At 49.6% G+C, this 20,232-nt stretch overlaps 2 protein-coding genes across 2 annotated transcripts in view; one reads left to right on the top strand and one right to left on the bottom strand.

Moving 5' to 3' along the window:
• The window catches only part of TSPAN32 (tetraspanin 32), a 37,181-nt gene extending 19,558 nt beyond the window's left edge, over nt 1-17,623 (bottom strand). Inside the window, exons 1-4 of the mRNA XM_064425235.1 lie at nt 10,674-17,623; nt 8,542-8,656; nt 7,201-7,298; nt 1,238-1,312 (exon numbers count right to left, since the gene is read on the bottom strand). Of these exons, the coding sequence (XP_064281305.1) occupies nt 1,238-1,312; nt 7,201-7,298; nt 8,542-8,656; nt 10,674-10,739 (354 nt within the window). The 5' untranslated portion in view covers nt 10,740-17,623. The remainder of the gene's footprint in view (nt 1-1,237; nt 1,313-7,200; nt 7,299-8,541; nt 8,657-10,673) is intronic.
• A 547-nt stretch (nt 17,624-18,170) lies between these two features.
• On the top strand, nt 18,171-19,880 carry ASCL2 (achaete-scute family bHLH transcription factor 2). The gene is made up of 2 exons (XM_064422618.1): nt 18,171-18,948; nt 19,039-19,880. Exon 1 carries the CDS (start codon nt 18,416-18,418, stop codon nt 18,935-18,937), a length of 522 nt encoding a protein of 173 aa, XP_064278688.1. The 5' UTR covers nt 18,171-18,415; the 3' UTR covers nt 18,938-18,948; nt 19,039-19,880.
• The last annotated feature ends 352 nt before the right edge of the window (nt 19,881-20,232 follow it).

Below are 20,232 nucleotides of genomic sequence, written 5' to 3'. Positions count from 1 at the left end.
TCACCTTATACTTGACTTTCACTTTCAGGAAGACTGAGTTTTAATTTATGCACAGGACACTGAACCATTACAGTGCAGGGCTCCTTGTGCCTGCAAAAGCAATTGCTACAGTCCTAGTGTGGACTGAGTGGGATTTTGATGGAGTTGTGCTCCTCCACCACAGAAGGAAACCTCAAGGCCAGCTCTTCCATCACAGAAGGAAACCTCAAGGCCAGCTCTTCCATCACAGAAGGAAATCTCAAGGCCAGACACTTCAGACTGGTCTTTGATCACCCCCAGTATATGTAACCATAAAAAGATGAGCCAGCAGCATCAATTCCTAATTCACTGGGATGATGTTTCACAATACATCCTCACTGGTACCCAGAACATGGCAGGTTATGCCCAGGGCTGGGGAGGAGCAAAATAAAGACAAGGACTGAGCTACTGCATGAAGCACCTATCAAAGTCCCAAGCACTTCTCTGAATTATTTAGATACCTGCCAAAAATACCAGTGTTCTGCTTTCAAAAGAAAGATGTCATGATTTTTTTACACTGACAAGTCTCTTAAATTTTGTATTTTTTGAGTGAAGGGATGCAAAAAGGGGAATAAAGACCAACTTACCCAGCACCTTGCATGTCCCACATCACCCATCTACCCCAGCACCAGGAAGCTCTGAGTTAAAAATTCAAACCCCAACTTTCTTCCAAATTCAGCCTCCTATAATCTTCTCTTTCTTGGTCGAGCTTTGTAGTGACCCAAAACACCATTTCTCTTGTGTTTTTCATGTACCACTGCTGCATGTTAATAAACACACCTCCTGGGTGCTTCTCCTGGCCACTGCCTTCAAATAAAGGCTCCCAATTGACATTAGCAGGAATTAGAACCAGCTGGAAATGACTTTTCAAAAGTCAAGCATCTCATTTAAAACAAAACAAAACAAAGCAAACATTCCCTGAAAAAAAACATCCCAAAGCTAAGGAGAGTTGCATTTTGTTTTGCCTTCAGCACAAAGCATTTGCCCTGCATGAGATTTTCCATGGGCTTCTCTCTTCAGAAAGGGCTTCTCTCTGAAGAGGTATCTGATGAAGGTGACCCTTTCCTTCCAAAGGATGGATGCAACAGAGCATGCATCTGATAGACCTCAATATGGATGGCTTAAATAACACCAGATGTCCCTTTTATGGGAGGAATAGTTGCTATGAAAAAAATCTCTGACGAGATGCTGGTGGTATTTCCTAGCAGCCAACACTTACCTCTGTGCTGTGTGTGTATCTCCAGCAGGCAGCTGGGATCAATCCACAAAAGGCCAGAGCAAAACAGAAAAATCCCTGAGGATAAAGAGGAAAAATACCAACAGTTACAGACTGGGGAGAAAAATACCCATTTGCAAACACAATCAGGACATATTTAATATGCTTGTTTAAGCAAGTTTCATTAAAGTTTAAACATCACCTTCTTTTAATATCCCTCATAATGTCAGTTACTTAAAAGAAATTAGATGGACAATAATGTGGTTCTCCATCAGGAGACCTCTAATTACACTGTGGTAAATTGAAGAGTTTGACCAAAAAACCAGGCAGCTTCCTGCAGAGCAGTTAATCTATTCTGAGCAAATTCCTCTTGGACAAAGAAAGGTATAAAACATTATATTTACAATATGCTTCCCTTCTGCTGCAGGACTATACTCCATAATCATGGGATTCAATCCCCTGCATTTAAAACTTGGCTATTGGCTTCAAAGAGGGGAAAACCCACACAAATAGTCCATAAAGAAGGAAATAACTGGGACAGAGATAGAAATCAACCTGCTCTGGAAGAAGAGCTGGACTTACTCTGTGAGCAAGGTGGCAGCTGCACGGCCAAGCTGCTTTCCTTAGATCAGCACCATCCTAGTTAGACAACAGGATGACAGAAATATAATCAAGGCCAGAAACTGACCCTGAAGTGTCTAAACAATAACAGCAACGAAGAAGGACATGGCTTGACTTTTGTCTTCTTCCTTAGGCTTGCAGAGCTGGAAGTTACATGCTTTGTGTTTTTATTTGAACAAATCTGGACCAAAAACCACACACCCTGATATAAAAAGCACTCGCCTGCTGTGACAGCTGGACCAAATGATCTTGTTCACATTTAAAAGAAAAAAAAGAAGGGAAAAATGCCTGTAAAGCGTTTGAAGGCTAAATGGGCTCATCCAATATGAATCCACAGCTTAATCTTGGAATGACAAAAGGTGATGAATAAGCATCAGTTGAAAATTAATGCCCTTACAAGTTTTTCCATTAAACTGTGCCTCTTTCAACACGTTATGTGGGAAACTTACCCAGCTGACTGCATCTTATTTTGGTTTCTAATTTTTTCTGTGACTGTTTTCATTGTATGATATAGTTGAAATAACTTGGAAAAGTTTAAATCTTTCATTAAATTTTACCAAATTCAAGCTTAAGAAAGGAAGAACATTGCTTCTACCAGTTCTTCTTCACAAAAAAAAAAAATTGCTTGAAAGATATAGTTAAAAAAAAAGGCTCCAAACTCATGCATAAGCAGCAAGAAAGGAAAACATGTTACTTCAAATCCTGGAAATGAAAGTGAATGTGCCAGCCTTTTGCTGGCTCTTGTCCATCTGCTCTGTTTCTCTGCCTTGCCTGGGGACTTTGCTCCTGGAACAAGACTGCCACTGGTATTCACCACTTTTTTGGGGCTGCCTTGTTTCAGGCTCTGCTTCAGACACTGGGGAAAACCCTGGTACAGCTCTTACGAAAAATCTTAAATTATGCATGTCCAGTCTCTCCTTTCATTTATTTTTTTGGCAGCTGCCTGGCCATATAGCTGATGAGATCACTTCTTGCCTTGCTAGGAGCTAAAATGAGATTACCCGAGACCCTAAAGGAGATGAGAGGAAAAGTCTGATCAAACACTAACATGACAAGGTGGTTACAAGTCATGAAGATATGGAAGAGCTTACTGGGCAAGACATCTCAGACCAAAACGCAGCTGGAGTGCTGGAGTGGGGGGTTCAACCCTGCAGGTACAGCACAAATTGGAGGGAGAAGGTGAAGTTACACAGGCATGTCAGGATGCCCCTCAGCAGGACCAGACCCTGCATTTTGCACGCCTCCAACAACTTTCCCACCAAACAAACAGCATTTTCACCAAAATCAAGTTCAAAGAAAAGAAAATTTTTTTTAAAATAAAATTAGTCAGATGGAAAAAACAGCACTGATAGCAATGTGACCACTCTTCTGCATATCATTCCATTAAAGCTGTAATTCAGGTGACCCACTATGAACCCAGACAGCATGAACAACAGGATGCCAGTGACAACCCAAATTCCTTCCCCTGTGTTCTCTCTTCCTTCCCCACCAGCTCCAGCACTTACAACATTTCTCTGGGGCCAGAACCCACAGCAGATAAAAATCCTTCTTCTCATCTTCCCTTCCTCAGCTCCACCCCACATCTCAGTCCTTCAGCATCAGCTCTCCCTTTATTTCTGTCTGGTTTCTCTGGGAACACCAAGATGCAGCCCCTTGGGAAGCTCCCCCTCCATCCAGCTGGTGCACAGCAATTACATGGCTCCAAGAACATCTTATAAATGAATTATAGCCTGCTTTTTCCCTTCCCAGCCAAAAGGCTTTTGGAAGAGCAACTTTCTAATTACATTAGAAGACATTTGGAAGAAAAAAGAAAAAAGCAACGTGCAGTTTGCATACAAAATGTGGAAGGGTTGAGGCTGGTTCACCATCTCCCAGACCCTTGGAGCTCCTCGGAGCCAGCCACAGGCTGCTGCCTGCTCCCTTTGCAAGAGACAGCCACCTCAGCCCTGTGGAGGGCTGTCACCAGGCACACATCAATTACTCTTTTATGAATGACCTTGCTTCCATCCTTGCTGCAAGGAACAATTTCTCTTTGACAGACTTGGCAGAATCCACAGGAACAGCACCCTGTCTGTTGGCTGGTGTTTCTTTTAATTCACCTTTCTGATGCTTCCCCTTTGGTGAAGGGGGCCCACTTTGGATGAGGGGGGGATCCTTTAGCTCATACTGTGCTCTGTGGCTGTGTCCTGCCAAGCTCCCACACTTCCAGGGAAGGAGCAGACCTCTGTCCTGCTCTGCTCCAGCTGTTTTTTGGTGCTGCTGTGGTCATTGCAAAGGCCAACTCCCTGCCAGACTGCAGAGCCCAAGGGCAGGGAAAGGGGGGGCAAATTTCAGATGGCATCCATCAGGTTGTGTCCCTCTCTGCCTGACCTAGTTCATCTAAAAGCATGCAGTGGTTTTGCCCTTCCACAGAGCAAACATGAGTCAGTGACATCAGTCCGAAAGAGGAATCTGTCCTTGGTACCAGTTCTGCTACTGGCACACAGATGCCTCACCCAGAAGTGTTGCACCATGAGAGAGAGCACCCGAGGCAGATTAAATTAGAAAGCAAGAGGCTGAAGTGTGCTGCAGTGGCATTAAGGATCCTCTACACACTGGTTTACACCTGGGTATAATAAAGCAAACAGCCTGTGCTGTGTGCTGCCCCTACTAGCTCATCAATCTTGATGAAAAACCGGGTTATACTGGGTATTCACTGAGGCTTTTTCCACTGCATTTTTTGGGAACATCTGCTCCATCCTGATCACAAATTTTCCCCTGTACTAGTCAAGTTTCAGACTGTAAAGTTCAGATGTGAGAATTTCAGCTGGCATGTTGCTCCTTGTTTTTTTTCTTTTCTTTCTCTATCAGTCTGACCAGGTAACAATACATGGTGCTTTAAACCTCACTGATACTGGAGTCTTTCCTTTATGCAAACAGGAAAACTGCTGTTTTCCTTCCTTTTCCTCCCCTTCAATAGCAACATGGCCTCCAGGGGCTATAAAGCTGCAGGATATTTACATTCAGGATTGACTGCATGATGGGCCATGGATCACCAGAAAGCAGAGTTTGCCTGAGCTGGAGGACAGTCAATAAGCCTGTTGCTATTCTCCCTGTTTAAGAGGAGCTTTAGGTGTAATACTGCTGGATTTTAGCACATAATTTTTTATCCTTAAGTTCTCAATTACTTTCTTGGAACCAGCTTCTTCACAAGCAGCACTGGATGCACAGTAGCATGTGTCTGGTCTCATGATACTGCTAATGCAGCTAGAAGACAATTTCCTGAGACCTGTGGGTTTAAACCAGTTTGACCTCTCCTGGTTTCCAACCACTGTGCACCCATTACTATTATTAGAACATCACCAGAAAGGCCTGCAAAGACCAGAGACTCCTCCTCTGTAGGCACACAAACCTCCAGATAACGACGATATATAATCCAAACAGACAAAAAAAAAAAAGCTCCTGTAAACCCAATCTGGATCCTTGTCAGTTTTTCCCCAGGGTGGCTGGTTTACCAAGTGGCATTGTGGTGGACCAGCCACATCGACGCAGACATCCCCCATGCATGGCTTGGTTTCCTGAACAGCCACAGATGTCAGGCAAATAGTCTGGTGTCTTCCCTCTTTGATTAAAGAGTGAATTAAATGGTCTTCTAAATAAGACACACTCTATGCAGGGAGGAAAAGTCCTTTAAAATCAATAGCGGGGGAAGATGATTCTCTCTCTTGCAGAAGGAGGAAAAAAGCTCCAAGCAGCAGGGCCGATCGCTGCTGTGAGCTACAGCACAGCAGGGATCAGCCGGGCTGGACAACACATCGACTAGTTTTGGAGCCCCACAGGGCCAAACCCCAAACCCGATCACACCTCACTGCAGCCGTCAGGGCTGGCTCTCCCCGCTCTCGCTTCTTGCTGGCTGATCAATGATTAAATGAGTGCCTTTGGAGTGGGAACTGGGGGCAACACAAGCAGCGAGCTGGCCCTTGGTGGACGATACGGCTGGGAGGGGAGAGGCGATTTATAACAGGCGCAGTCCCCGCTGTGTGACTCAAGACGCCGATGAGCTCCTTCAGCGGCTTGGAGCCGAGAGTGCCCTTGCTCGTGGCCAGCTCTGGAGCGCCTCCCAGGGTTCCCGTTAACTCCTCAGGGCCGGGGACGTGGCCCCACGCCGCAGGGGTGGCGGAGGCCGCTCCCGTTCCGCGGCATGCCCGGGGCGGGCCCGCGGCCCCTCCGGCCCCTTCCAGCGGCGGAGCGCGGCGCTGGAGCGGCCCCGCGCGGCCGCCGCTCGCCTCCTGCCCCACGGCCCGGCACGGCGGCGGCGGAACCGAGCTTAAAGACAGCCCAGGGGCATCCCCTTATCCCTGCTGAGAGCGGCGTGGCGTGAAGCCTTGTCGCCACAGCTGCGGGGAAGGCACCTCGCAGCTTTCCTCTGCTCCCCGCAAGGCAGCGGTACCGTGACTGCCCTGCAAACGTGCAGTCAGGGGCCAGAATGCACACGGCCACATCCCCCAGAGGAGCAAAACTGTGGAAGCTAAAGACAAGCCAACAGGGCACACTAGGAGCCACAAAAATAGCCAGTTTGAGGGTTCTGCCAGTCACAGGTTACTTTGGCGGGCAAAGCTTGGCTGTGACATCCCAAACCAGCCGGGCTGTGGGAGATGATGGGCGGCTGGAGGAAAGGATCACCCATGTTAAAATGGGAATGGAGAGCAGCACCTTGTGGCCCTTGGACAATGCTCTTTGGACAGAGCTCTGGACTTCGCTCATTATGTGTTGGCACTCTTTTTAACAGCCTGTTCTATGGAGTGGCATGCGCCAAAGTATACCAGGGAGTAAGGCAACAAATAAACATTATGGAGAAGTTTGACTGTATCTTCAGGCAGCCACAACATTCTCCACTGATCTGTACATACCCATCTGTTGGTTTAGATGTGGTAATTGGAGGCACACATTAAAGACACTTCAGCAAAAGAGAGGGGAGTTACACATTCTGCTTAATTCATGGGAACTGAGGCCCCTTTGGGCATCTCAAACAGAGAAAGGAAGATGGTGTATTGAGAAGGTGAAAACATTCAGTGGCTGCTTTGTGCTGAATTTTCAGGTGTCAGCTTCTCATTTCTGCCATCAGTATCACTTACCCCAATTACACAAATTAGATAAATCTTTAGTGTATGACAGCAATGCAATTATTTTATATTAAGCAAGATTTCATGCTCAACAACCTACCTGTTAACTACCGCCCTTCATATGGGAAAACACACAGTGAGCAGGGATAAGGCAGCGCAGACCCCAGCACTGCACGTTAAGGGGGCCAGCCCCAGGTGACAAAAAGCTCCTCCCAGGCAGTCCCTGCAGGTATGGATACGCACCATGGCAGTGAGGCACTGCGATTCCCGCACTGTGGCGGCAGAGCTCAGCAGGGCTGCCAGGATCAGGGTCATGCTCAGGCAGATCCCAAAGTAGAAAGCTGGAAGACAGATGTGGGAGTTGTGGTCAGATGCCAGAGGCCTAGTCTGATGCTTGACCCAGAGAGGAGCCGAAAAGTGCATTTTGGGGAGCTGGCCCCAAATGACCAGGTTGCAGAACTGAAATTTTTCTGTAATTCATTCAATACCCCCCGTCTGGGTGTGCTTTTCTCTGTATGTCTGGCAAGGCTGTAAGCACCAGCAGAGTGAAGCAGCCTAAAAGGCTGTTGGTCCACCCAACAGACCAGAAGCTTCCAATTACTTCAGCATTCTGATAAGGATCCCCCCCAGATGGGGGGTGCTGGTGTGCAGCAGCTGTCCCACAGCCTCTATCAGGACTCCGGGCACTGCTAATCTGGTGCAACACTCACCCTCTGGTTTCCTCCTGGCTCAGGCAGGATCACAGCCAGTACCCTGGAGCAGGGCTCAGGGACCACAGCGCTGCAAAGGGCTTTGCTAGCCTAACCACACAGAGGTAATGCCTGTAAACAAGGCAAGTGGAAGCGTTGCTGGCAATGGGTGGCTGGGGTGGGAGAGCCTGCAAGGCTGCAGTCAGTGGCAGTATATATGTGTAGGAACAGGGAAGGAATATACCTTAGCCTTGGACTAACACAGTTTTTACACCTGCCTTATTAAACTGAAATCAAGAGCTGGATCTTGAGAGGGTATGAGCATGTTTAAGACCAGAGTGCAGCTCGGGAGAAGCAGCAGATGCAAGTGCAGCTGTGGTGAGCAGGGTATTTTAGTATCTGGGCTACCTTTGCTCTAGCCTTGTACCTGAGACTCAGTTTATACTTCTCCCTTGTGAAAACGAAAATACCACACATTTCCTCAGAAAAGCTCGAGGTGCTGCTGCCATGCACTTCTCCTCCCAGCCTCAATTTTCTATGTTCTGTATCAACTCCGGTATTTCCTCTCCTTGTTTTTCCAGCCCCAGTGCACTTTTCGTGACTGAGGAGCTCCTCCTGAGCTCTTACCACAGCACAGGGTCAGAGAATAGAGGAACAGGTGCAAACACAGAAGCACCTGAGCACCCCATGCACCCACAGCATCTTTTGGTTACAGGCATGCAGGTCTGATATGGGGAAAGAAAGTACCTGTGGGACTGCGTTAGTCCTAACGCATCCTCCAAAACCCAGCTCCTTCCTCCTCTTGAGATACCCCTGAATTTTCTTCTATAGCTTTAAGGAATTTTGCAGCGCTGGGTATCACCAAAGGTCTCATTGGGATGTGACCACAACATACCTGTGTGGTGGATGGCCTTGTAGGTGTTGCTGTCCAGGGAGACATTGCTAATGAGGGTGAAACGGAGCCCATAGTGGGTGACTGTGCTCAGCGTGGCAATGGAGAGCCCCAGCAGCTGGAAAAGAAAGGTTTCAGGAAGGGATTTACAGGGCAACAGCTCTTGCTGGGTGCACACAAAGGTTTGAGGTGTATCTGGATACTTCTGAGCCCCATACAAATGCAGACAGCCTCATCATCCAGAGACCACCACATGTACCCCAAAATGCACATAAAAGGACAAACCCCAGACACTTAAAAATACTAAACCGGTTTTTCTCTCTTGCATAATGAGTGCATGTGACACTGTGCAGCCCACAATCTCTTGGCCAGTGCCTATGGATTAAATTCCCATCATATGAAGAAAACTGAGAGGATTGATGTTCTTGCAGCACACCTGTGCAGTGCCACACTACTCTGCAGACTGTGCATGTGTGGCTATGAGGGCTGCCAGCTACAAGAGGGGTTTTGAGCAGGGGTCAAGTCCTCTGCTCTGCTCTTTGCAATGCCAGTCTCACTGCCTGCTGTTGGCTCTGTTTCCTATGGCAGAGCACAGAGATCTGAGTCCTGTACTACTCTAAGTTGTCTGTGGTGGTTTCTGTCTCTGCAAGGTATTGTCTGTTTCTGTCCCACCCCTGAGAGTGCCTGTATGCCTAAGGCATGGGGTAACTACTTGCATGTCCATACCTCTCCAGGTGATGGAGAGGGAACATTTCTGATGGCACCTGGCTCTATGGCTGGGCTCCATTCAGCATGACTGGTGGCAGAGCTGGGACAAAGGCACCAGCAGCAAAATGAACTCCAAATCTAGCGCAATGAGCCTGGAAAATACAAAATGTAAGGCTACTCCTAGCTCTGAAGATAAGGCTTCATCATTTTGTGCCTTTACAATACAGAAACATGAGAGAGCTATACCTGTGTCAAATGTGACAATGTGATCTCAACATAATCCCCACTGTGTGACATTTTCTATTAGCTTTTGCTGGAGGCTTACAGTCTCAGAGACTAAATCCATCCAAAACATAGCATTTTGTCTAGCCTAATTTGTGTCACCTTCTGATCATTCAGACTGTGCATTACTGCATATCTTGACCCACACCCAGCAAAATATTAAGTGCAACACCAGTTAGCTCAGATTTCTGAGAAACACCAGTCTAAAATCCCTACAGCAACCGAGAATGTGATTCTAACCATTCACAGCAGCTGTGCCTTATGTCTCCTCTAAACATGCTTAGTACCAATCCTCCTTTCATTTCCTCCAAGTGGCATTTTCTGTTACTTGGAAGAGAGAACCACCTTACAGCCACTGCAGTCTTTGAATGTTGAAATTTGGAAAAACTACAAACTTCATTTGTGGCCCAAAATAAGGTATTACCTTTTAATAACCCTTAACAAGCCACCAATCCTCTTTGAACTAAATATAGATTATTGTTATTACTGCTATTATTATTTTTTTTTTATGCTGGCAAGTTTTGATGAAGTGAAAAGGCAACAAGAACATACAAGTCAAAGCAACCATGAGAAGTGTTCTCCAGTTTCTACCATTTCCCATCAGCTCTAACAGCAGATGTCCAGAAACTCCCCTTGAATTTGCTTCAAAAGTTGATAAAGAGTCCCTGGAATTACTTTCGCTTTGCAGTGCTGATCCACACATTTCTCACACACACTTCCACCAAAGTCTTGTGGTTTCATATCCTCACTGATCCCACCTGCAGTCGACCACCCTCCCAGCAGTAAGTGTGACTGCTGCAGGTCCATCCTCTCTCTTTTGCTCCAAGGAGACGGGAGGAAATATATTTTTTGCTCCCACCCATTCTGCCATCAGCATTCTTTCTCCTTGGAGGAAGCTGCTGAGTTGTGAAAGAGCTGCAGTGGTGTGACAGCCTTGAGAAACCAGAAGTCTGTCAGAAGAGGGGGGGATGCTGGTGGCCAGTGATAACCGCCCATGGTGCAATGATAACTCAGGCAGTTGGCTGTGCTTGCCCTCCACCCGCCAAAAACAGAACGTGGGAAAACCATCCCCTCTCAGAGCGGGGATGGGAAAGGCAACAGCTCACCTCGGTTCTGCAGAGATCCCCCCAAACCTGCCTGCTCACCATGACACAGAGGCTGGTCACCAGCAGCTGGCACTTGGTGGTCCTCATCCTGCACCTCAGTTCCATGGCAGCTTGTCCCCAGAGAGAGCTGGCAGTTGGTCCCTCCAGCTCTTGATAAAGCCTGGGTTTCCACCAAAGGGAGGCATGGCCACAGTGGGGCCTCTCAGGAAGTGGAGTCCCCACCACGTGCCGATGCACCTCCTCCTGCCTGATTATTAAATCCTCTTTAGGGCAGTCACCTTCTGCACAGGCCCTCAGTTAGCTGCTGTCAGCTCCCACACAGCCAGCTGGGGAAGAAGGAAAGGCATACAGAAAAACAACCTTTCATGGAGTTTGGAGCAAAGCTCCTTTAAAAAAGAATTAAACTGATTAGTCAAGAGTCAGTGTCAAAATATCCCAATTTTGACTTTCACTGGGATGCAGTTTTGCTTAATGAACATTGTCCATAACATTTTTTTCATAATATATATAAATAAGGTTTGGTAAAACATCTAAGAAAACACTGTTTAAAAAAAATAACCTATTGTTAAAGAAGATATTAAACCCCCCCAAACAGATCTATGTAAGAGTCTTCTCTCCCCATGTAAAAGCACCACATGGCAATAACCTTTGGCTGAGCTTCTATAAGAACCTGCATTTGCAGATAAGGGAAAAAACACATTTGGTAGTATTTTATTCAGGAAAATGGTTATATGGACATATAATCCCCTGCTCAGGAGACCCTCACTGTCCGTTGACATTTTAACTCTTCCTTTCCCCTCTTCTAGCACTGAAGACTCCATGGACCCGTGGCTGCAGAAGACTCAGGTGATTTCTTCAAAACCAGCTGTCTCCTGAATGCATATTTCTTAAAAGCAAATCCCAAAGAAGTCTCAAGAAGGATCTGGCCAAAGTGAGCCTGAATGACTGAGTGCCTTAATTATCCTTTTGGAACTAGACTGGTGGACAACAGGTGAATAATTGCACTCCTGTCAGGTGGCAAAGGGAGTGAAAAAGTAAAACAATCCCACAACAGTAACTGCAGTAACAGGAAGATGACAAAGAAGGTGGAGGAGAGGAGTGAAAAAAGGAAGGAAGATGCATTTTGTAAAGCAAAGAGAAGAGAAAGCAAGTTGCACAAAGCCATGAGCACGGGAAAAAGCATGTTATGATTTTCTGAGTACATCACTAGCTTTCTTGCAGATCATCTTGGTTGCAGCCTCCCCAGACACCAGTGAGAGCTGCTGCAGCCAGTGCCAAAACCAGGTATCCCCATGGCTCATGGGTCCCTGCCCTGATGTCCAGCAGAAGGCACTGAGGTACCCATGTGCAGACAGAGACCTTCCTCCTCTGGCCACCAGCTGGAGACCATCTGAGGAAAACCAGTGGACAGACAGCAGGGTAGGGGGGCACTGGGGAGAGGACAACAGGCTGGTGAGGCAGCTGATGCCAAGCCACCAACATTTAGGAGCAGGATCCCTGGGAACAGACCAGGTGTGGAAAATGCCTTATAAGACACTGTCAGAGTTAGGATTGCGTCGGAATTCAGAACTGTGGGCACCCATCACTTCTGGTACTAGAGGACAAATGGGAGTGTTGTCACCTGCACTTTCAAGAGGAAGGATCCCTACAAAAATAACAGAGCTGACCCACCAGTGGAGTTACAGGTTAAATCTGGAAGGGCTTCAAGAAAGTATGAGCACAGCTCTGTGTGTAACACCAAGCCACGTCAGCCCAGCCACGAGCGACAGTCACCGTGTCACCTGCCCTGAGCACACCCAGATCCCGTTTCACAGAGGCGGACAGGGAAACCCGGAGCCCGTTTCCCCCTGGATCCCACTTCCTTCCCCAGTCCTAAACACCTGCCACCGCAGAGTCCTGTGCGGAGCCAAGTCTCACACTAGAGGTCCCCACAGGCCAGCGGAACCCTTTCCCGAAGGGCGAGATAATCGACGCGGGCTTTCTGAAGGGCATTCCCCTCCCCAGTTCCATGCAGTTCCTGCAGAAGCCTCGCACCTCACCTCATGTCCACCTGAGAGGTCCCAAAATCGTTATCTACATGCCTTGCAAGGGCTGCTAGTTTTCCCACAAAAGATGTCCTTCCTTCTTTTGTCTGCAGCCATAAAAACGGGTACCTTCACTGACTCACTGAGCTCTGAAAGCAGGTCTGTAACTTCAAAGACCTGTGTTTAAACAGCTCCTTCCACTTTTTTGGTTGAAAATTACTATTCCTGAATAGCTTGACCATGTCTTTGATGCTTCTCCCACCTGCAGTGCTTGGTGTCTGCCTTTGTGCCCACCCTCCACTAACTGCTCTGCCTGCTGGGCTAAGGGGTGGAGGGATTTTCTGCTGTTTCTTTTTCCTCTCTTTTACCCGCTATCCCATACAGGTATGCCTTGAAAGTTTCCTCTTGGGGGCACAGCATATGTGGATTTCTAACATCACAAAAATAACAAGAGCAAAAGGAGTTGCTGCCTCACATTCACAGAAGCCAAAAGGAAAGTCACTCCCTTACCCAAAAGAAAGCAGGAGCATCAGTAGAGCTGGGATATTAAGATGCTGGGCTGTGATTAAGGAAGGCACATTTGGCACATGGAAGAGCACTGCTGAAAGGAGAACAGGGGACTCTGCGTGCTCATCCTACCTGTGCCCAACAACAAGGCAATCTTTGCAACACGTCACTTTCTATGGGATTAAACTTCCTCTGGGTGCCCAGTTGTTGGCACACACCTGCCTCAGCAGGCACACACCTACCTCTCTGCCCAGAGAAGTGAGAAGCAGGGTGTCCCCTCAACTTCATCCCAGTGAGAAGAGAGGCAGGGCTGGTGGCATGCCAGGGAACCACCCTCAGAGCCAGCATGCAGGCTGGATGGCAGCATGGCTTTTCCAGCAAGACTCGGCCTCCTGCCCACCCTGGCAGGTTTCATCGATTGATTCCCTTTGCAAGAGCCCAACTTATCACTCCCAAAAGCAGTGCAAAAAGCACAGGTGACCACAGCTCCTGTCTGATAACCTTATCTCTGGTTATCAGCTGGAGCGTGGAAAGATGGTAGTGAGTCTGAAAATACCCCAGGGAGCACAGGTGCTCTCTTTCTAGCCTTGTGGCAGCTTGCAGATTTCTGTTACAAAAAACCTCATCCCCAGCTGCATGGGTCTCAGAGGGATGTTGCCATCTCATCCAGAAGGGAAGGGTTGGTTTAAAAAAGGTAACAAAGCCAGATCATATATTTTTTCAAAGCCATAAACCCCCAACCCTCTTCTGAGCTGGATGGAAATGATGCCCACTCTGTCAGAGAGATGTTCTGAAAGAGCTGGGGATTTCATGTGTTAATGCTGCATGGGATGAACTTGGGACACTAAACACAAATGGAGAAGAAGAGGCTGAATTCATACTGATGCTTTCTTGACGTCCACTTTTCTGGCCCTCACTCCATCAGTGCAGCCACCAGTGACGGAACAGCAGCACCCCAGTCTCAGCTGCTGTCAATACAGCAGGGAAGAGAAACTTCCCCCTTGGCTTTGGGGCACTGCTACTCATCCTGAGAAAGGATGGGCTGGAAGCAAGAAGGAGGATGTCACCCAGGAGCCAAAACTACACCTATCATCCAGGCAGGACACACCTGTGCAGGTCTCTGCTGCCTCTCAGTAGCCTCCTCCTTTTCCAGCCCACAGCACCACTGGGAAACACCTCTCCTCCACAGCAGAAAGCAGCTCCAAATGTGTCAGATTTACAAGTGCCAGTGGCTCAGCCCATTTGGTCCCTCAGCTACTGCCCGTAACACGGCTGGGTTCACCCTAAAGCTCGCTCGTAAATAAAACATGTCCGTATCAAACCGCACCGCAGCCGTAGGGATGATGGGAGGCCAGGCAGCCCTCACAGCCTGCCTCTGCCTTCCCGGGCACATCACAAGGATGCATTGTAAAGGCTGCTTAGCATTCATATAGCACATACACACAATCAAAGCTAAAAATCAACTTTTAAACCCGGGGCCATCTCTTTTCAAGAAAGGAAAGAGAGGAGGAAGGGGGGGGTGCTGGGCTTTGCCAAGCTTCAGATGCACCATACAACTCCACTGTGAATAGAAACAAGGCTGGCTGGAGACTGCTTTGGAAGACACAAAACCAGAGAGAAATCATAATGTTTCCAAAGCACTTCTTTACTTATTATTTTCAAAATGTGTCTCAGAAATTCTCTAGTGATTCCAAGGCAATTTGAAATTATTATAGGTGAGCAAATAAAGTGTCAGAAGAGTTATTAAAAATAGTTCATCAAGCCACAGAAAGATTGCATTGGAAAAGAGCATAAGCTGGAGACATGGAGCTCCCTTCAAAGAATAAACTCAAATGATCTTTCTCCACTGAAAGTGGAAGAACCATACTCAGAGCTCTAAAGCACAGTGCTCTAGTCAAGTTAAATTATTTTTTTTTTCACATGCTATCTAATTGCAAACCATAACTGCCCAGGAGCCAGCTGTGCAGGTGACAGACCTGAAGACACAATGCGAGGCCTGCCCCATGTAGCCCTGCTCCTGCGTGAGCACAGCCCAGCCTGCTAAACGGGCTCACCAAGAACAGGGCTGCTTAACTGCCCATCATCCTTTATTTCTCACATTCACCCTCTCAAGCTTTATTGCAACTGGACCTCCATTGCTTTCCACTGAAGTCCTCAAAGTTTTGGTAAAATACCCTAAAAATCTCACGTCAGCTGGCTGTAATGCATAGGTGGCAGCAGGACTGAGCCAGCACCCCACCTGCAGCCTTCCTGCTGACACGTGCCAAGCCAGGGGCAGTGCTTTGTCTCACCTTTGGCAGGTGCAAGAACTAACATGTAGTGAGTGTAGAGGCCCTTTCCAGAGGCCTTTTCCCTTCTCCCTGAGCATCGTTTGGCCACCTTGCAGCACACTGGCTGAAGCCACATGGAGCTAAAAGGTGTCCACACCAACCATGCAGTTACCATTTTGCCTTACCTGCTCCAGGAGAGGAGAATTTCTTCTCCCCACTCTCTGGGGATGGGTAGCACATTGCTGCATGCTCTCTCTCCTCAGATTATCATCAGGAAGTTGATTGTGAACACAGACAGTGTTTAATGATGTCTTGTTCTACGGGATCCTTACATAGTCATTAACTTTTTTATAAAGAGATTTCAAAGGAGATTGCATTTTCTGAGAACAAGATGTACCTACCTTCCTGCAGACTGTAGGGAAGCCAGCTGCATTGCTAGGAAAGCATAAGCACTTGCTGTGTGCTGTGCTCAGGCCTAGATCCGATGGCCACATCTGGCTGGAAACATCAGCAGGCCTGAAGCCAGTTTGGACAAATCAAGCCCATCCCAGAGCTAAGTGTAGAATCTCTGTGGCTGAAGGCTGCGTGCTCTCCCTTGAGACTGGGTTTACTGGTGTGCGTTATTAATGAAAAAAAAATCCCTGTAGCTATTTTTGTATGATAAAAATCCAGTTATTACTCTTGAGTGTGGCACTTCAATACAGAAGGCTTTCTCTTGAAAAGTTTCAAGGGCAGCAGCTTCCCCTTTCCTGTGTGAAAGCTTTTCAGCAGAAATTAGAGACGAGGTAATAAAAGAACATCATTATTACTCCACTGAAGTAATGCTCCTGAGCTACGTCTGACAGCGAGCACAAGGGAAGCCCCTTGCTCCAGCCAGGGCATTTCTGCAGGTGCTGGAGACAAGTGCATGACATGGCCTGAGCTGAGCAAGCAACCTGTGCACTCCCAACAAGGCACAGGCAGCTCCCCTGCACTGCTGGGAATCCACCAGGAAAAACGCCCCTGCCTGCGCTGCATGCCATGAGCTGCTCCTCTCGGGTCAAGTCCTCCAGACAGGCTGCAGGGCTGCTCCTTGCTTTGCCCCCAGGTCTACAGCACAGCCAAGAATGTCTCTGGAGCTGCTGAATTTGGTGCTAAGACTCCTGAGTGTTTGACTACCAGAAAATCAAAGCGCCCACATGATCCTTACTGTCAGGAATTTCAGCTCGGCTGCCTGTGACACTGCAGTGGGGTTGGTTCCTTCAAGCCACTGCCATTGCAACCAATCCCCAGGGAAAATATTTCTCTTTCAACATAATAGAGCCTTGCTGCTCCCTAAATACCCGACACAGGTACAATAAAAGATCCCTCCGTGTTACATCAAGGAATCATGGATAGCTCTTTGAACTACCATTTTTGGCTTAGACACACTTGAGCACCAGCAGCAGCGTGGTTCGGGGCAGCCAGGGGAATACAGATCCTTTGATATCCAAATCGTGCTGCAGAGCCTTGCTGGCACCTCTCCATGTGATGACACATCCCCACCACCAAGCTGGTCTCAAAGACACCAGCTTGAGCATTTTCCTGACTTTGGGTTATGTTCGCCCGCAAAAAGTGAAGCCCTGTAACTAAACTGTCTCACACCATTGGATTTTTTTTTCTTCTTTTCTTTTTTAAAGGCTAGGTAGGAGCAAAGCCCTGAACACAGCACATCCTGAAGCTGTGCTGAAGCTGAGAGTGGACCCAGCCCGAGGGCAGTGGGTTCCTGTAGCTCCCCCTCCATCCATCTTGTTTATTTGGCAAAACACCGTGCAAGCTATTTCTTCCCACAAGTTCCCAGGACTGCAAGGGGAAGCTCCTTTGTCCTCCCAGCTATCAGAATGCACCTGACCCAGCTGCTCTTCCCACCGGAGCTGCAAGAAAGGCTTGCTTGATGGAGAGCCAAGGAGGATTGCTTGGCACGGCAGAGGGAAGCGGGGCTGCAACCCCCGAGCTACGACAGCTTTGCATTTTCCTTCTTGCCTCCATGCCTTTATCCTTGAAACTCCCATTGCAGCCCAAAAAGCTGGTCTGTGGAGAACGGCGTCGGCAAGACGACCCACGCCATTACTACAAGTATTTGTTATTATACATTTTTGGTGGCTGTACCAAAGCAGAGCCCCGGTGTGTCCCGTCTCTGTCAGGCAAGCACCGACCGGCGGCCAGCTGCGGGCACTCCTGAGGGAAAGCCCTGGCCGCAGCCGCGCTGCCGGGACACCGCCTTCCGCACAGCGGCACCGGCGGGGTGCGGTGCGGGGGGCGGCCGGGCTGGTGGCAGCCTGAAGGGACGGGACGCGGGGCCTGCACCTCACCTGGGGCAGCGGGTACTGCCGGCTGCTCCAGCGTGTGCCCGCCGTGAGGCGCGGGGGAGGCGGGGCGAGAGTGCGGCCGCACCCCCGAGTAATAATAATAAAAAAAACTAAATTAAAACAAAACGTTAAAAACTGCCAGGGCCGGGGCGGTGATTTGAGGGGAGGGTCGCGGCAGGGCCGCGGACGGCGGTGCGTGTGTGTGTGTATGCGTGTTTGTGTGTTGTTTGTGTGTGCGTGTGCGAGTGTGAGGGGAGGGGGGGGGGGCGGCGGCTGCCGGCGGCGCCACGCGCCGGGCGCGCGCGGGGGCGGGTGCGCGCGCGGGGGAGGGCGCGGGCGGGGGCGCGGCGGCGGCGGGCGCGCGTGGCGCGGCGCGCGCGGCGCGTGCGGCCGGCGGGGCCCCGCGAGCGGCGGCGGCGGCGCGTTGATAAGGGGCCGGCCGGCAGCGGGACGCGCCGCAGAGGCGCGGAGCGGCGGCCCGAGAGCACGGGCATGGGGGTGAGCTGCCCCGCGCTGCCCACCCCCGCCTCCTCTCTTTAAATTTAGTTTTTAATTTTTTTTTTTCTATTTTAAAAGTTTTGGGTTTGGTTTTTTTTTTTTCTTTTTTTTTTTTTTTTTTCTTCCCTGCCCGCCGCCACCGTGGCCGCCCGGCGATGAACGGCGGGGCTCTGCCGCCGCTGCCCCCCGCCGCGCCCCGCTGCCGCCGGCGGCCCGCCTCCCCCGAGCTGCTGCGCTGCAAGCGCCGCCTGGCCTTCGCCGCCCTGCCGGGCACCGGGGCGGCGGCGGCGGCCGCCGTGGCCCGTCGGAACGAGCGGGAGCGCAACCGCGTGCGGCTCGTCAACCTGGGCTTCGCCGCCCTCCGCCAGCACGTCCCGCACGGCGCCGCCAGCAAGAAGATGAGCAAGGTGGAGACCCTGCGCTCCGCCGTCGAGTACATCCGCGCCCTGCAGCGGCTCCTCGACGAGCACGACGCCGCCGCCTCTTTCCCCGACGGCCGCGGGCGGGTGGCCGTCGGCGAAGTCGGCGGCGGCGGCGGCTACTCCTCCGCTTCTCCCTCCTTCGGCTCCTCCGCGCCCGGCTCGCCGTGCTCCTCCGAGGAGAGCGGCTACGACGCGGCGCTGAGCCCCGAGGAGCGGGAGCTGCTGGACTTCACCAGCTGGCTGGGCAGCTACTGACACGGCGGGAGGTGAGGGGCAGCGGAGGGCACGGGGCACCGCTCCCTCCCCCGGCGCTCGGGGCACGAACCCACCGGGGCTCTCCTCACGTCTCTCCGCAGCCGCGCTCAGCCCGCAGCACATCGGCGCCCGCGGTCTCGGCGGCGGCAGCAGCATCCCCCGAAAGTACCGACCCCGAAAGTACCGATCTGGCCCCGCTGGCTGCTTTTCTCGCCGGGTTCTGCCGTCGTCTTCTGGTTGTGGAAAGTGCAATGGGGTAGTTGACTGCGGGGTCCCGCTCCTTGCGCGGCGACAGCGGCTCCGCCTGCCCGCCGGGAGCTGCCGACCCACGGAGAGGATGCCCCAGCGAAGCTGCTTTCCCCCGCCGCTGCTGTCTGGTGTTGCTTTGGAGGGGTGGAAACGGGAAAAACAAAAAAGACACTAGAAACTCTTGATGCTTTCTTGTTTCTGGAGGGGGAGGGAATTTTTTTATCATGTCAGATTCTATTTTATATGTAACTTGAACTGCCTATAGGGACACTGGTGTATGAAGACTTATTTTTGTACAACAAACCTTAGAGAAAAGGGATGAGATGGTTCTATTTTTAGCAGGTCCTATCAACTTGTTCTTGAACACTACCAACTGCAATGTTTTGGGAACATACACGTTATAGATGCAAAGGTGTTTTTTTTTTGTTGTTGTTTTTTTTTTTTTTTTTTAATTATTCTCTCCAAACACTTTGGTAAAAGACTGTAAACTTACGTTGTGTTTTAACGTGGTGTCTGAGTTTGCCTGGTGTGAAGGTCCACCTCTCTGAAAACTGAAGTTTAAAAAAAAAAATGTATTGAAGGCATTTTTGTATGCACTTGCTAGGATTTCTTATGTTGTACATATGCAGTTTTTAAGAGAGTATCATATTTTATGTAAATTGACTTTATAAATAAAAATCTATTTATAAATGGCTTCCGGGCTGTAAGATGTGTGTATTTGCCAGAATTGCCCAAGGTGACTTAACTGTGGCCTGAAGGGGTGGGAGAGGGGAATAAGGAGCAGTACAGCAGAGAGGCAGCTCTCCTGGAGCAGGTTTCATGTGCAGAAGGGAATAAGGAGCAGCATAGCATAATCTCCAGGTTTACTTTTTTCCCTCCACTCAAGTTTTATAAATTCAGCACTTGGAGCAGGGAAGATGTGTGGGGAGCTGCAGATGTGCGTAGGAGACAAGGCAGGTTCGGTGCTGTTAACCCCTGTCCTGAACATGCAGAAAGTGCAGCTGCAGGAGGCTGTGTTGCCCCTGCCTGGGATGCTGGGAGACTCA

The sequence above is a fragment of the Passer domesticus genome, chromosome 6 (assembly GCF_036417665.1).
Source record: "Passer domesticus isolate bPasDom1 chromosome 6, bPasDom1.hap1, whole genome shotgun sequence".
NCBI classification, from domain to species: Eukaryota; Metazoa; Chordata; class Aves; order Passeriformes; family Passeridae; genus Passer; species Passer domesticus.
This window is presented reverse-complemented; position numbering and strand designations above follow the sequence as displayed.

Bases quoted from the DNA above. Each gene is read 5' to 3' on its own strand.
- ASCL2 (XM_064422618.1), top strand. From the start codon at position 18,416: ATGAACGGCGGGGCTCTGCCGCCGCTGCCCCCCGCCGCGCCCCGCTGC.